Consider the following 13,230-nt stretch of genomic DNA (forward strand, 5'->3'; position numbering starts at 1 on the left):
TAGGAGGAGATGTGGAGGGGAGCAGCACATTGTGTGCAGTATGGCTGCCCTCTGTGGCTGACCGCGGTGCTGCACCCTGTTGTGGGAAAAGGAGAGAGGAGGAGCAGGGCCCAAAACAGATATGCTTTCCTCAGCGTGGATGCCTAGCAACCACAGCAGCTCCTTACCTCTGTTTAGAGCCCCCCTCCCCCTCCAGCGGGACCCTCTCTGCAATCCCAACTGAGAGCTTGTATTGCTCAGCGGCTGTTTAAGACTCAAGGCACCGCGACATCACACACGATCGATGTCAACTGTTCCCGCCCATGTCCTCTACCTGGTGTGTAAACACTGAGGGGAGGGTGCTAAGCTCTGACAATGAGCAGGAAGCACACCTGATGTTTTCACTAGAGCGCCAGCTGCTATGGGCAACTGCACTGTGGTTTAGATCTCCTTCAGGGCCATTAGTAAATTAACTAGCGCCATAACACGGCGGGATTAAAAGCGGAGCTACAAACATTACACTTCTTTAAACATTTTCTACAACAAATCTGTGTTCATGCATCTGTATTTGATTGCAGATGTAATGAATGACCTTCAAATGTGTGATTTAATGTGTGTATTGTATTTTCCCTTCCAAGACATATTCAAACTGCACGGGTCAAATAATGTCACTATGTGCTTTTAAAGTTCGGGCCAAAGACAAAAGACTGACAGAGTCTTTTTTTGTTAAAATCATTCATTGTTAATGTCAAGCTGCAAATTTTCTGAGCTAAGTGAGATACTCGGGAGGACAGAGCTATGTAAGGTGCATCAACTAGCTGGTGCTGCTGCTGGTTCAGTTTTTTTTAAAATAATGATTCAGAGGACGCCTGCCTACCTTCGAATGTTACAGGGAACCAAACCTGCTCAGACAGCTGTCAAAGGATGTCAGAAGGCGGACTAGGAGCTCCAGGCCTGCCTTAAATCAGCTGGCCGAGGCACGTTTGGAGGTGTGAAGACCTGTTTTGACATTCCCTTTTGTGAAGGGTTGTGCAGATTAACACAAAACTGCGTGAGGTGCAACAACATCAACACCAAGACCTAAAGCAGCTTATATACTGAGAGGCAGCAAATCACAAAGAATAAATAACAGCAACACTTTCAACTTGAAATATTGATGCAGTCAGATGAGATTTACTTGAGACAAAAATCTGTATTTGGTGCCAAAACAGGTAAAAGTCTTTCATGTTAAATTAACAAAAGCCTGATTACCAAAATCTCAGATAATATGTCGTCATCATAAAATATGGAGTTCATTACATCCACCTTCTTCACCATTCAAAAGCATAAAAGTAGAGCAACGATTAGTCGCCAACTATTTTGAGAATCAATTAACCAATTGAAGTAATTTTTCAAGGAGAAAGAAGACAAAATTCTCTGATTCTAGATTCTTAAATAAACATATTTCCTGGTTTCTTGATTCCTCTTTTACAGTAAACTGAATGTCTTTGGGATGTAGACACAACAAGACATTTGAGGATGTCATCTTGGTCTTTGGGAAACACTAATCCATCCAATCCATTCATTGAGGAAATAATCGACAGATTACTTGACAATGAAAATAAATGTTAGTTGCAGCCCTCGGTAAAAGCCGCCTGACGTGGCTCTAACTTTGACTAGAACTTTTTCAGATTTTCAACCAGCTTTGTATCATGACAATGTTGGTAGTATATGCAAATGAACGAAAACGGAAATTGGGCTAAAACCAAGCAACACCCAACTCACAGTACATCACCCATCAGTAGGAGTGTTTATCGGTCCAGTGCCGCACAGTGCATTCTGGTCGTAGTAATACCACAGTCCTTTTTCCCTTTTTTTCTGGTCATGTAGCACCAATTTATGTCTTTCTAGTGCATAGACAGCCCAGTTTTATGTAAGGGCCGTCTTTCCAGGGGTGAAGTTTTTCTTTAAGTCATCATGAATCGCCTTGTACAGCAGGCCCTGTCCTGCCTCCTGCTGTTTGCCTGCAGAGTGAACTACTCTGATGCTGTCCGTACCAGTATCCACCGAGCAGTTGCACTCCTCGTGTTTCTACATCAAAGTCCTGTCTGAAGAATTTGGCTCTGTTTTCAAACCAAGCATCCATGAGCGAGGCGAGTCTGCTGAAATGACGCACACGCATTTCTCAATGGACTGAGGATTTTTTTTTTTTATAAAGCAAGCTAAAAATCCCTGCTACTCTCTCTGCAGGTACCAGACTCTCCTCTGCTATTGGCCATATGAGCAAATGGTTGCATGTGTGTTGATCATGCTCTGTTCAATGTAGTAGCAATATGACGCAATGAGGGACAATAATGAGCTTGATAATAATAACACTTTTAAGACAGTAGAGACAAGAGAAAATACAGTAAACACCAAACAGAAGACGCTGTTCCTCTGTCACAACCATGTGTCACAACCTCATTCAAACTGTACAATTCCACACTGCATCCTCGAGCTACAGGATAGTCATTTACTTTCCGTCAATATCTGCCCAGAACCAGAGCAAGACGACACAGAACCTACTCCTTGTCCACACTTGTAACTGAACAGAGTCACTGTCGACAACCTTACATGTTGTCTTTGTATTAATTCCAGGATGAAGAGGCTCCAACAGGAGCAGCTGCAGCTGTAAGTGCTTCATGTCAAACGAAGAACTGACTCTTGAAACTGAGAAAAAAAGGAAAATGGCAAGCACATTCATCAGTAATATGATTACTGAGTACCTTTCCAAAATACCAATGCCACAGCCCCGAGCAGGTTCTTACATAGTCACACAATATGAAAGCAAAAAGCCCGAACATGTGAGGACAGACTGATGACTTAATCTGCACATGTACACTGATTAAAGCTACTCAGGCTATTTATCAACCCAGCTGCATTTGTACATCTGGGACATAACTGCATTTCATTTTGTATCATTGCATTTCTGTACTACCTTTGCTTAAAACAGCAATCTTAAATTAGTTCTGCTCTCTGAAACTGACTCTTAATTGCGAGTCGATTGTACACAGAATTCCCTTACCGGTGGTTCATTGCCACTAAGTAAAATCTCAGTGTTTCTACGCTTCTTGTCTGTCCTTGTGGGTGTATTATGTTTGGTTTTCAGAAAGAATTTATATTCTTAACAACAGAACTACTTAAAGGTCTAATGTTGTGAAGGTGATAGGGCCACCTGGTGAAGGTAGCTCCAAAAGTGAAGGGGCTGGCAAGTAGCTCAGTTAGTCGTGCAGCTCAGAAGCACTATAAGCTGACTAGAGTCTGCCTGGACTATTGATAGTGTTAGTTCATTTTTTGAATGTTTTAAACTAAAATTCTCACCATATCTCACAAATTGCACTTTTAAAACTAACAAGATTAAAAAGTAAGTACATAGGTTTTCCACGAAATTTTAAAATACATGTTTAGGTCTGGGTACTTACTATTACAGTCAAATGCAAAACATGGAATATGTAAAACACCCTGACCACAGCTATTTTGTTATGCTTGATTTAGTTAAATGCATATTACATAATGGTATGTTGGGTAATCGCTTTAAAAAAATACCACTAATAATGAAGCATTACAATATCTTGTCTGCTTGATAGCTAAATCATCTGGAAAAGAGATGAAAATACAATCACTGAGTGCCACATATTGTTGCACTTGTTAATGATGAGCCTTGTTGACAGTAAAGAGCCGTGGCTGAGGAGTGCAGGCTGAGGTCAGATTATGGCTGCAGGCATCAACAAGTGATGATCCCGCTAGTGCCCCGACACGGCTGAATCAAAGCTTATTCATCGAAAGCTTTACGGACAACACACAGACGAACGACGCGGCGCGCTCACCTTATCTGTGCCTCTCATCCGGCTGCTCTTCTTCACTGCGGCTGACCTTTGTCTCTGGCTCCACACCACGTCCCTCTGAGACTGTTTCAGGAGTTTCTCCACCTTGCAAGTCTTCTGACAGCCCATTGTCCCCTGGTACATACAGTAAAAACAGATATCAAGTTAGGTCACGCATCAATCACATCACATCTCAGTGATATATTTCCTGTTTGTTACAAGCAGTGACCTACCATGACAGAACGGTTTGCATGCTTCCCCAAACGCTTGTCATGGTCAGCTGAGCCGGGTGATGTCATAACTCTCCAGCATGTTCAGATTATAAATATCTGTATTCAGCAGAGTTACATAATAATGGATGTTGGATTATTGTCAGCGCAAACTGACAGAAAAGACAGCCAGCTGCCACAGGAGATACGTAAAACTATAAAACCATCTACAATTACATTTTGGGGATTTAATAAAGACCTTCATGTTAAAAAAAAAAACAACTATGTTTAAGCGACACATTTATTTATTCTTTAAGTATCTCATTTTGTGAGTTTTTGTTCATGTAACTAAAGAGATTATTGTGTCACATTCATGTGATAAACCTACAAAAAGCCACTTAAGAAAATTTGATGAATCCTATGTAGACGTTTTCTTGTTTATTGCTGTTTTTGAACCTTCTGTTAGCTTTATTTATTCTTCGATGCCATGTGTCTGTGGCGATGGTGATTAAGTCATTTGGCATATATTGTATTTTCTCATCTTATTTATACTATGTGATCTTAAATTGTTGTTGTTGATGTTTTTGTATGGGTCCTAGGAAGAAGAGCAACCACTTTGTGGCAGCTTATCCGGTTCCAGATAAAGAAGAAAGAATATAGAATACTCGTAGCTCGTTACAAACTGTTTTTTAAAAAGGTAAAAAGAGTAGCTGTGAGCTACAACTCAACTACTGACTAATTACACTCCAGGAAATTCATTGAATATTTCACTACCACCCACCTCTGTTGCAAGATAAGCCATACTCCAGCAGAAATTAAACTGCAATCGAAACATCCAGAGGTCCAGTCATCAGTTGCAGTTCAGTTTTCTGGGTCATCCAGCCCAGTGTGCTCCAGAACGACTGCAGTAGAAATTCTTAGATGTTGGATTTTCCGTCCCTGTCAGCTCCAATTCCACTAACACCCAGCAGTCTATTGTAGTCTGCAATTCACTGTTATCATTTTAAGAGCAGAGACATGTCTCATACAGTGCACACAGGAACAGAAATATCTTTCTACTGCCTTCGAATGCTATGAGTCGTCTCTACACAGGCCAAGTAGTATGACGCCTCCTGCAATATGAGGTCCAGTTTTCTTCTCATTGGTCAGAGAGATATTTGGGGCCTGTTTAGTCATTCCAAACAGTCCTCTGTATTGTGTTATGCAAGAGACTTGGGAGAGTTTTTCGGGCCTATGAACATTACATCTGCACATACAGGAGAAGGCTCTAATGTGGGACCCAGTCAGAGTGTAACTGGGTTTGTACAGTAAGAAAGCCCAGAACATGAGATAGTTAACAGTATTTCACGCTGAAAAGAAGAGTCTGAAAAGAAACGTAACAAGTGGATGCATTCTTTTGAATTCAAGCCCTGCTTACAGACTTATAAAACAAGCAGGTGTTGAGAAAGGCTACTTCCCTCCTTTAGAGCCCTTCCTTTATGAGAGCCAAAATCTTAGACATTTAAATATGACTCATGTTACCAGTTCATATTCTAGGCTGTTTTGAATCAACATCGGCAATTTCAAAACACCCAGCCTGTCCACACTGCCTGAGACACTTGACAGATTTTTTTCCCTTGATGATTGACAGGGCTTATAATATTGTGATCAAACGGGGCAGGTCCGACCAAAGATCATTGCTGACACTGCAATTACACTGGAACAGGAGCCTTTCCCAAATGAAATTGAGGGACAAGCAACGTGTTCATTAAAAAACTTTAAACCTGCTCTCTGAAGAGTGTTCTTTCATTTTCTGCAGTTTCTCCATGCATCACCCATTGACTTCAATACAGCCATCACCACAGTCCGGCCCCAAAGCAGGATTTAGTGACGCAAAGATCCTTTCCTCTTTTTTAGGTTCTTTGAGGCTAACCAGGGAGTTAGCATCGCCCTGGTTCTCTTGACTAAAAGCCCATGGTTTTTGAATTGGTTTTTGGATTATTGCAGAAAATAATCTCTGTGGCAAACATAACTTTATGATACTTACATTTTTTGTTCAGCAAGATAATTTTCACAAATAAACACTCTTTAATGATTCATGAGACATAGGTGCAATCACCAGATATAAAAAGCTAACTTTAGGCTATAAAAGAAAAATACATCTATAACGTCACCACCACTAAGCTCCTTACTACATTTTACTAGACACACTTTCCTATAAAATTGATCAGTCTTTTAGTTGTGAGTTAGAGTTTGAATAGTTTGCAATTAAAGTCTGAGAAGACGGACTAGTGAGTAGACGAGGCTCCGTGTTTGGCCTGATGGCTTTAAATGTCCCCAACAACCTCTGTAGTCTCATTTAGCTACTTGTCAGCAGCCACCTTTTTTTCTTTTTTTTAAAGGCATGTCAAAACACTTTTCACAAGTGGGTACATACTGATGTATTTTATGTCACAAAACAAAATGTGAAACTCTTGTTTGTTTCAGGCATCATACCAAAAACCCACTCAAAACAAGTTCACTGACTTTGAGACAAGGGAACCTGAAGTGCAAAATGCCGACTTATTTGCAAGTTTTAGGACTCATTCATCTTTAATTGTAGAGGAACCATGTACAATATTAAACATAAATGTTGCCATTTGATGCATTGTACCAGATTTAGCTTAGAGCTAATTTACATCTGCATGTCTAATTTATGCAGCACTATAGCTGCTCACTATTCCACTGAACTACAGGTGGATGTAATGCATCAAAAAGGCAAACGAAGGTCTTGGCTAGACAAGAGTGGTCATCATTGTGGAAGGTTTGAATTGTTGTATGTTGCTGCACCAGTTTTTGGCATAATTGTTGACTGATTAATTATCTTTGCCTTTGGATTGGCGGCCATCAGGACCTTATAGATGCAGGATTAGGTGTGGGGAAGTTTTGCCTGCGTAGTTCTGGAACAATACTCTTACACTGTATCTTACAAACTGACAGAATGGCAGATAGGGGGGCAGATGTTGACAGCAACACCATGGAGATTAGTGAGCAGGAGAGAAACTGTAGTGATGAGAGGAGGGAGAGTACGAGGGAGTAAATGCATGAGGGCGAGTAGCCGCAAGAATAAGAAAAAGGACTCAGCCAGCTCAGGTGGAATGAGGACTGAGGGGAGAGAGGGTGCGGAGGACCTTAAGGCAGGATTGCTTAATGTAATGGTAAGATTCAAGCTGAAGCTGACAAAATTAATTCGAGGACAAGTTGGAGAAGTGAAATATTTGAGGCTTGGTGGATGGAAACTCGCTAGGGTGTAATATTGATGTGCAGATGGAGAAGGTAAAGAAGATGATTTAAGGAGGAAACATCAAAGTAACCAAAGAATGGGGAGCAGAGGTTCAGTAGCTGTAAGGAGGTAATTATTGGAATATCTCTGAGTTATTATGAGGAAACGAGTGGAGAACCTGAGGGGGCCAAATAGTTTAGTTAAAAGAGTTTGAGATTGTGTTGTGAAAGAGAGACAACACAGGCTTACCAAAACATATGAGTTGTTTTAAATGCCAGGAATTTGGGCATGCACTTGTCATCTTAAATAAATACAAAATAAGGGATTTTAATTTTGCACAAATCCTACAGGGTGCCTTGAATTGTTTTTCGGAGGAGACTTGCATTTTACATTTTTTATCTAGACCATATCCCACCCATTTAATGAGCCCTTCACAAGATGGTTAGAAAAAAAGGCGTACATCATAATCCTAAATATTAACATTAAAATACATAGCTCCAATAATTTCTCTGAGGAGGAAAGAAGAGGTGGAGAGAAAATCAAATCTGCAAACATGGAGGCAGTGAGGAGATAGAATAGCATGGAGGATTAACAAAATGTACCATTTAGCATGGGAGAATTAAAGAAAAGCGCTGGCGATATGTTATATAATGTTGGAGTACGGAGGAACTGAGGAAGTTATTATTATTAAATAAGGTTTTGGAGGAAGGAAGAATCCCAGTGAGCTGGAAGGAAGTGATCATTACTCCAATAAGGAAACCTGGGAAAGATGCTCGTAAGCCGGCAAACCATAAACCTATTGCCCTGGCATCTCATGTCTGTAAATTGATGGAACGGATGCTTAATGAGAGGCTAATGTATTTCTTGGAGAGGAGACTTAAGGTGGCTACGTACCAAAGTGGATTGGAGAGGGAGAGATGCACTATGGATCCAGTGTTGTGTCTGGAGGGTGAGATAAGAAAAGCTCAAGTAAATAAAGACACAGTGGCAGCGGTGGTTCTTTTCTGTTGATAAAGCATATGACATGTTATGGAGAGATGGCTGCTGATCAAATGACCCTCAACGGGAGTCGGCTGGAAAGTTTTCAATTGGGTTATTAGAGGATGAACTATTCAGGTTAAAACAGGATCAGAAATATCATAAATTTGGAAAGTGGAACACTTCAGGGGGTGTTGTAAGTCCTATTCTATTTTCTGTTATGATAAATGATATATGTGTTGATATGCTGGTGAATATGGAAAGATCACAATAATACAATACAGAATTGATCAAGTTGAAATGTGAGGGACAAAAGGGGGGATTTCAATTTTCAGTGGAAAAAAGATTCACAAGAAAGAAACTCAGGTATGATTACATTCTGAAAGAGTATGGAAATAACTCCACCAGTGTGTGCACACCAAGTTAAGCCAGGAGAGAGGCCATTGTGCTTTCATGAGAAACAACTAAATGGACACGGAGGTAGTCATCCAACAGAATGGGTCTCTGGAAGACGTGCTAGTAGAAGGAAACAAGACACAAGTTTTAGTCGGACAGGGCATTGTATGGCACAAGAAGATATAAGTAGCGCATGATATAGAATTTTGACCAACTATGATATCAGACCAGTCTGAGTATTAAAACATTCATGAGTAGATCTGGAACTGTTTCAGATTAAGCACAGTATTTTTTTTTTGCAAACACTGATTTGATTAGCAGCCGTGACAGTCTTGGCTGGTAATGTTTTCACCATGTGAGTCTGTGACTGTGTGTGTCATCGTGGCAAAGAGTGTTTCTGGAGACACCTATCGTAGCAGTTTTGAGAACTTTGTCACGCGTTTATTTGTCTGTGTCTGTTTGTAGCCAGATTTTTTTGTCAACATGATAGCTTCACCTCTGTGAACAAAATGTTGTCACAAAACTTTGAAACTTCGCAGTTGTACAGGTTTGACCATCAATCCACACCCAACCCAAAACTTATGTCCTTCCTTCTCTAAGAATTTAGAGTGGATTGCAATACAAACAATGAGGACAATGAGGATAATGGGAATTTCCATCATCAGGATAATCCTCACAGGAATAACTTGAAAAAGATGTTTAGCTCATTAACATGCTGTCCTATATTGATTTTCTGATTTATCTTGAAATGAAGTTCTAGTGAAGGTTCAGACAGGAAGACTCCTCTTTGGCACGCTCAGTCCTTAGTAAACTTCTCACACCATCCTTTCATTCATTCCTTAATCATTTGATATCAGCTGCTCTAATCAGCAGGCACATCCATCCAATTACACAGCGATACACCTTCACCGTCAGCCTATCACGTTGCTGCAGTCTTTTTAAATACCTTGTTTCCTGCCTCCTGTTCGCTCATGCTGCTGTTTTGCGCGCGTCCACCCAACACTTTTTACTGTCAGTTCAGCTCAAGTCGTCGCGATTATCCAACACTCTCCTACCTTCCCCCCCCAACTTCTCGTCATAGTATCAAGCTGCTTTCCGATCATCCAGCCTGAAGGAGAAACGTCTCTTCTGCATCCGTTCCGGCTCACGCACGGCTTCATCGGCTTCCAGGTCACCCGCAGCGGTCAACAACCTGATCGCCTCCGCACTCATTTCATCCAATCCATCCACACACGTCTTCATTCGAAGTAGTTCAACCACGTGCCTGACGCTGCCATGTGCGTGCGGCCGCGCAACACCGCCTGATGTCCGCGCCGTTCAGCGTTCTCCGGCCTCCGCGCTCAGCATCACACAGGTGTGCACCGTGCACTGGCGAGGGACAACTGGCTTCACACTCCATCCCAGGAAAATCCTGATGTAAATCTCACTCATCACTAAATGTTTGCATCGATCTGATCTGTCGCAGCCTACTAACTTCGCCGTCTCAACCCTCGCATGCAGTCCGGTATCCATGTGTCCTCCGGGGCACTTGGCAGAACTGAATCATTGTTTCGTTGTCCACCTGTCTGAAACGTTTACCATAAATGCTGTAATATCTTTTTAAACCTCATCTCAAGGGGTGAGGAAATTGCCGTAAATTCTATAATAGCTGCTGAACGTTGACTTGCCTCAACTGCAAGGGTTTCAGGCATTTACTTAAAGGCATACCCAGACAGGCGGTATTTCTACATTCAGTAAATGTGTTTGCATGTCTAGCATCAAAGCTACTTTTCAATCTTATTCCGTTTGTTTGTTAAATGCTCATGCTAGTAATCAAAATCTACACCTATGCAAATTGAAATGAAAAGTCTATAGAATTAAGGTGAGTAAGACCCCCAACATCGGCATATACCAATTGATTGCAAATTTATAGATCAAGCGATGGAATCACTAATACCATATTGAATGCTTGCCTGCAACAGGAGTTATCCACCCTTCTGACTTTTATTTAACATCAGATTTGAGTTATCGGTAGGCCTTCCATGGAAGGGCTTTTCCCAGCTACCTGCATGCCCTCCTCTGATTGGAAGGCATAAGACAAAAACAAATAAAAGCTTACTTATGCTGTGATATTTACTGAACTGTAGGGGCTGTTTAAGGATTGCAATGTGATTTCTTTCTTCTGCAAACCATGTCAGTCACACATCAGCAAATGTTGTATGCCTTAATCATTTGTGGATTGGCTCTCACGTAGTCATTGCATTGTCGTTATTTATTGCTACATTGCTGTCACGTCTATCACTTGCTAAAATCAGCACATCTGCTAACGGCTACATCTTCATTGCTTCTCATGTCATCAGTTTACAAGTTTATCATTCACAAGCTATAGGTTCTCTAATTTAGCATTAAATCATTGACAATGGCATCAGTAATGTTTTTCAGTAAATACTGTAATTCAATTGCTTCACCACTGCATTCCACTAATTGCTACATTATTGAGGCATGCGGCTAACTGCTGTCCCCATTCTCATCCAGGTCACTGTTCATCTCTGCTGGCTAAAATAAAGCACTGCTGATTCAGCAACCGTGTCATAGTCAGGTGGTAGGTAATGGTGATTAATTTGCTAAATCCAAGTTTTATATTTTTGCAGTTTTATGTCCTTTAGTCATTGCTGGCTAAGCTTTTTAGGTCACTGCTGTCCTTTTTTTGGGCTAAATTAATTCAGTGGAGAATTACATGTCTCATTAATCTGTGCAATGCTATAGGTACCAGGTAACATTGATTCTTCATGTATGGAATTCCTGTCCCCATTCTCATCCAGGTCACTGCTGACCTCTTCTGGCTAAATCCATATGAAGCCGGGATAAATCACACACACAACTTCACATACACTTTCTGTGCGTTTCTTTAATTATTATCTATTAATATATGCAACCACATACATCACTCATTGTGTTTTCAATTTGGTTGGCGGTCCTTAAATTTGTTTGCCATTGCTGACTAAAGGCTATACATCAAAAGCAGGCCATTGTAGTTCTCTAGCCATTGCTGGCTTAAGTTATTCACTGCAAGCAGAGCATTCAGTGTTTAGTCACTGCAGGGTAAGTTATTCAGCACCTCTACACGCATGTAGAAAATATCAGAGGTATGTAATGGAGTCTTTATTGCTTACGGTTAATCTTGTCCTAATGTATGTAATTCCTGTCCCCCAGCCATTGTGGCTATGGTTAAAGGAAAATTAGAAAGACTATGAAGGAAATTAATAAAAGGTAAATGTAGTCTTTGGTGAAATGGAAGGTAATAATGTATAATTCCAGTGAATAATTTCCAGTGAGAAACATGCTGTTTTCACTTAGAGACTATTTATACAGAGGAGTAGAGACGACTAATGGAGAAATACACCACATGATGCAACGACAATCACCTGAAGTTCGAAATCAGAACAATGTTTTGTCCAAAATTTGAAGAAATTCCTCCAGGCAATCCTGAAATATCGCATACACAAGAATGGGATGGATGGATGGATCAGTGACCTTGACTTTTGACCTTTGATTACCAAATTCTAACCAGCTATTCCTTGAGTCCAAGTGGACATAACCAAATTTGAAGAAATTTGTTCAATGCATTCCTGAGATAGTGTGTTTGAGAATGAGAAGGATGAGAGATCATAATTACCTTGACATTTGACCACCAAATTCCAATCAGTTCATCCTTTAGTCCAAGTGGATGTTGGTTGGACAGGTTAGACACATGTAAGGACGGGCGGACAACCCCAAAACATTACGCCACCAGCCACAGCTGTCACCGGCACGAAGGCATAAATATAAATTGCCAGACAATCTCAAAGAAGAAGACAAGAATGTGAACAATGCAAGATTACAAATGTCCACAAAATGTAGTTAAATTCAAACAGACTGGTGGGTCACACAGACTACAGTATGGATCATAAAGTTCACTAATCAATGACATAATAGTATTGTTCAAAACAAAAATACACTCATTAGAAGAAACAATTCCCTTTATGTAATCCAGTATATAATATTTCAAACTATGATTTCTACACATTTGTTCTCACTTACCAAACCTTTTAGCATCTACAACTGCAACAGAAATTAGTCTCGCAAATTAACTGCAGCATCCAAGTTCAGTCACAGTTCATAATATCAGTTGACTTGACATCTGGGGTGTCTTGCCCAGTGACCTGAAAACACCCCCATGTACAGATTTTAAGGACATTCTCATGCATTTCAGTCTAAGTGCACCTCTGAAGTTTCCTTTGATCTAATTCAAAGAGAGAAAAGAACTCGGCCTCGGGGACTTTCTTCCACTTTCTTCACTAATCTTGTTTGGTTGATTACACGGAAGTCAAGTGCTTTGTGCAAAGTGCTCATTAGTCCTCAAGTAAACAGCACCCTCTGCTTCTTTCTGTTTTCCTATAAACAAACCAAACCTCCAAATGTTTGTGTTCAAAAATAACCTTGATTCAGTCTGACAAATTCTGAGGTGTTTTAATTTAATATGCCAACAGTGATCCTGTATTCATCGCCAATAAATTCAATGTTACCACCTCCACTATGAAAGGACACAAACAACACAGTCTGCAAA

At 40.6% G+C, this 13,230-nt stretch overlaps 1 protein-coding gene across 1 annotated transcript in view; it reads right to left on the reverse strand.

The window, feature by feature from the left end:
• The window catches only part of rimbp2b (RIMS binding protein 2b), a 115,993-nt gene extending 111,003 nt beyond the window's left edge, over positions 1-4,990 (reverse strand). Inside the window, exons 1-2 of the mRNA XM_084359010.1 lie at positions 4,812-4,990; positions 3,825-3,956 (exon numbers count right to left, since the gene is read on the reverse strand). Of these exons, the coding sequence (XP_084215136.1) occupies positions 3,825-3,956; positions 4,812-4,865 (186 nt within the window). The 5' untranslated portion in view covers positions 4,866-4,990. The remainder of the gene's footprint in view (positions 1-3,824; positions 3,957-4,811) is intronic.
• Between the last annotated feature and the right edge of the window lie 8,240 nt (positions 4,991-13,230).

Source organism: Pagrus pagrus, assembly GCF_965226575.1.
Source record: "Pagrus pagrus genome assembly, chromosome: 8".
NCBI classification, from domain to species: Eukaryota; Metazoa; Chordata; class Actinopteri; order Spariformes; family Sparidae; genus Pagrus; species Pagrus pagrus.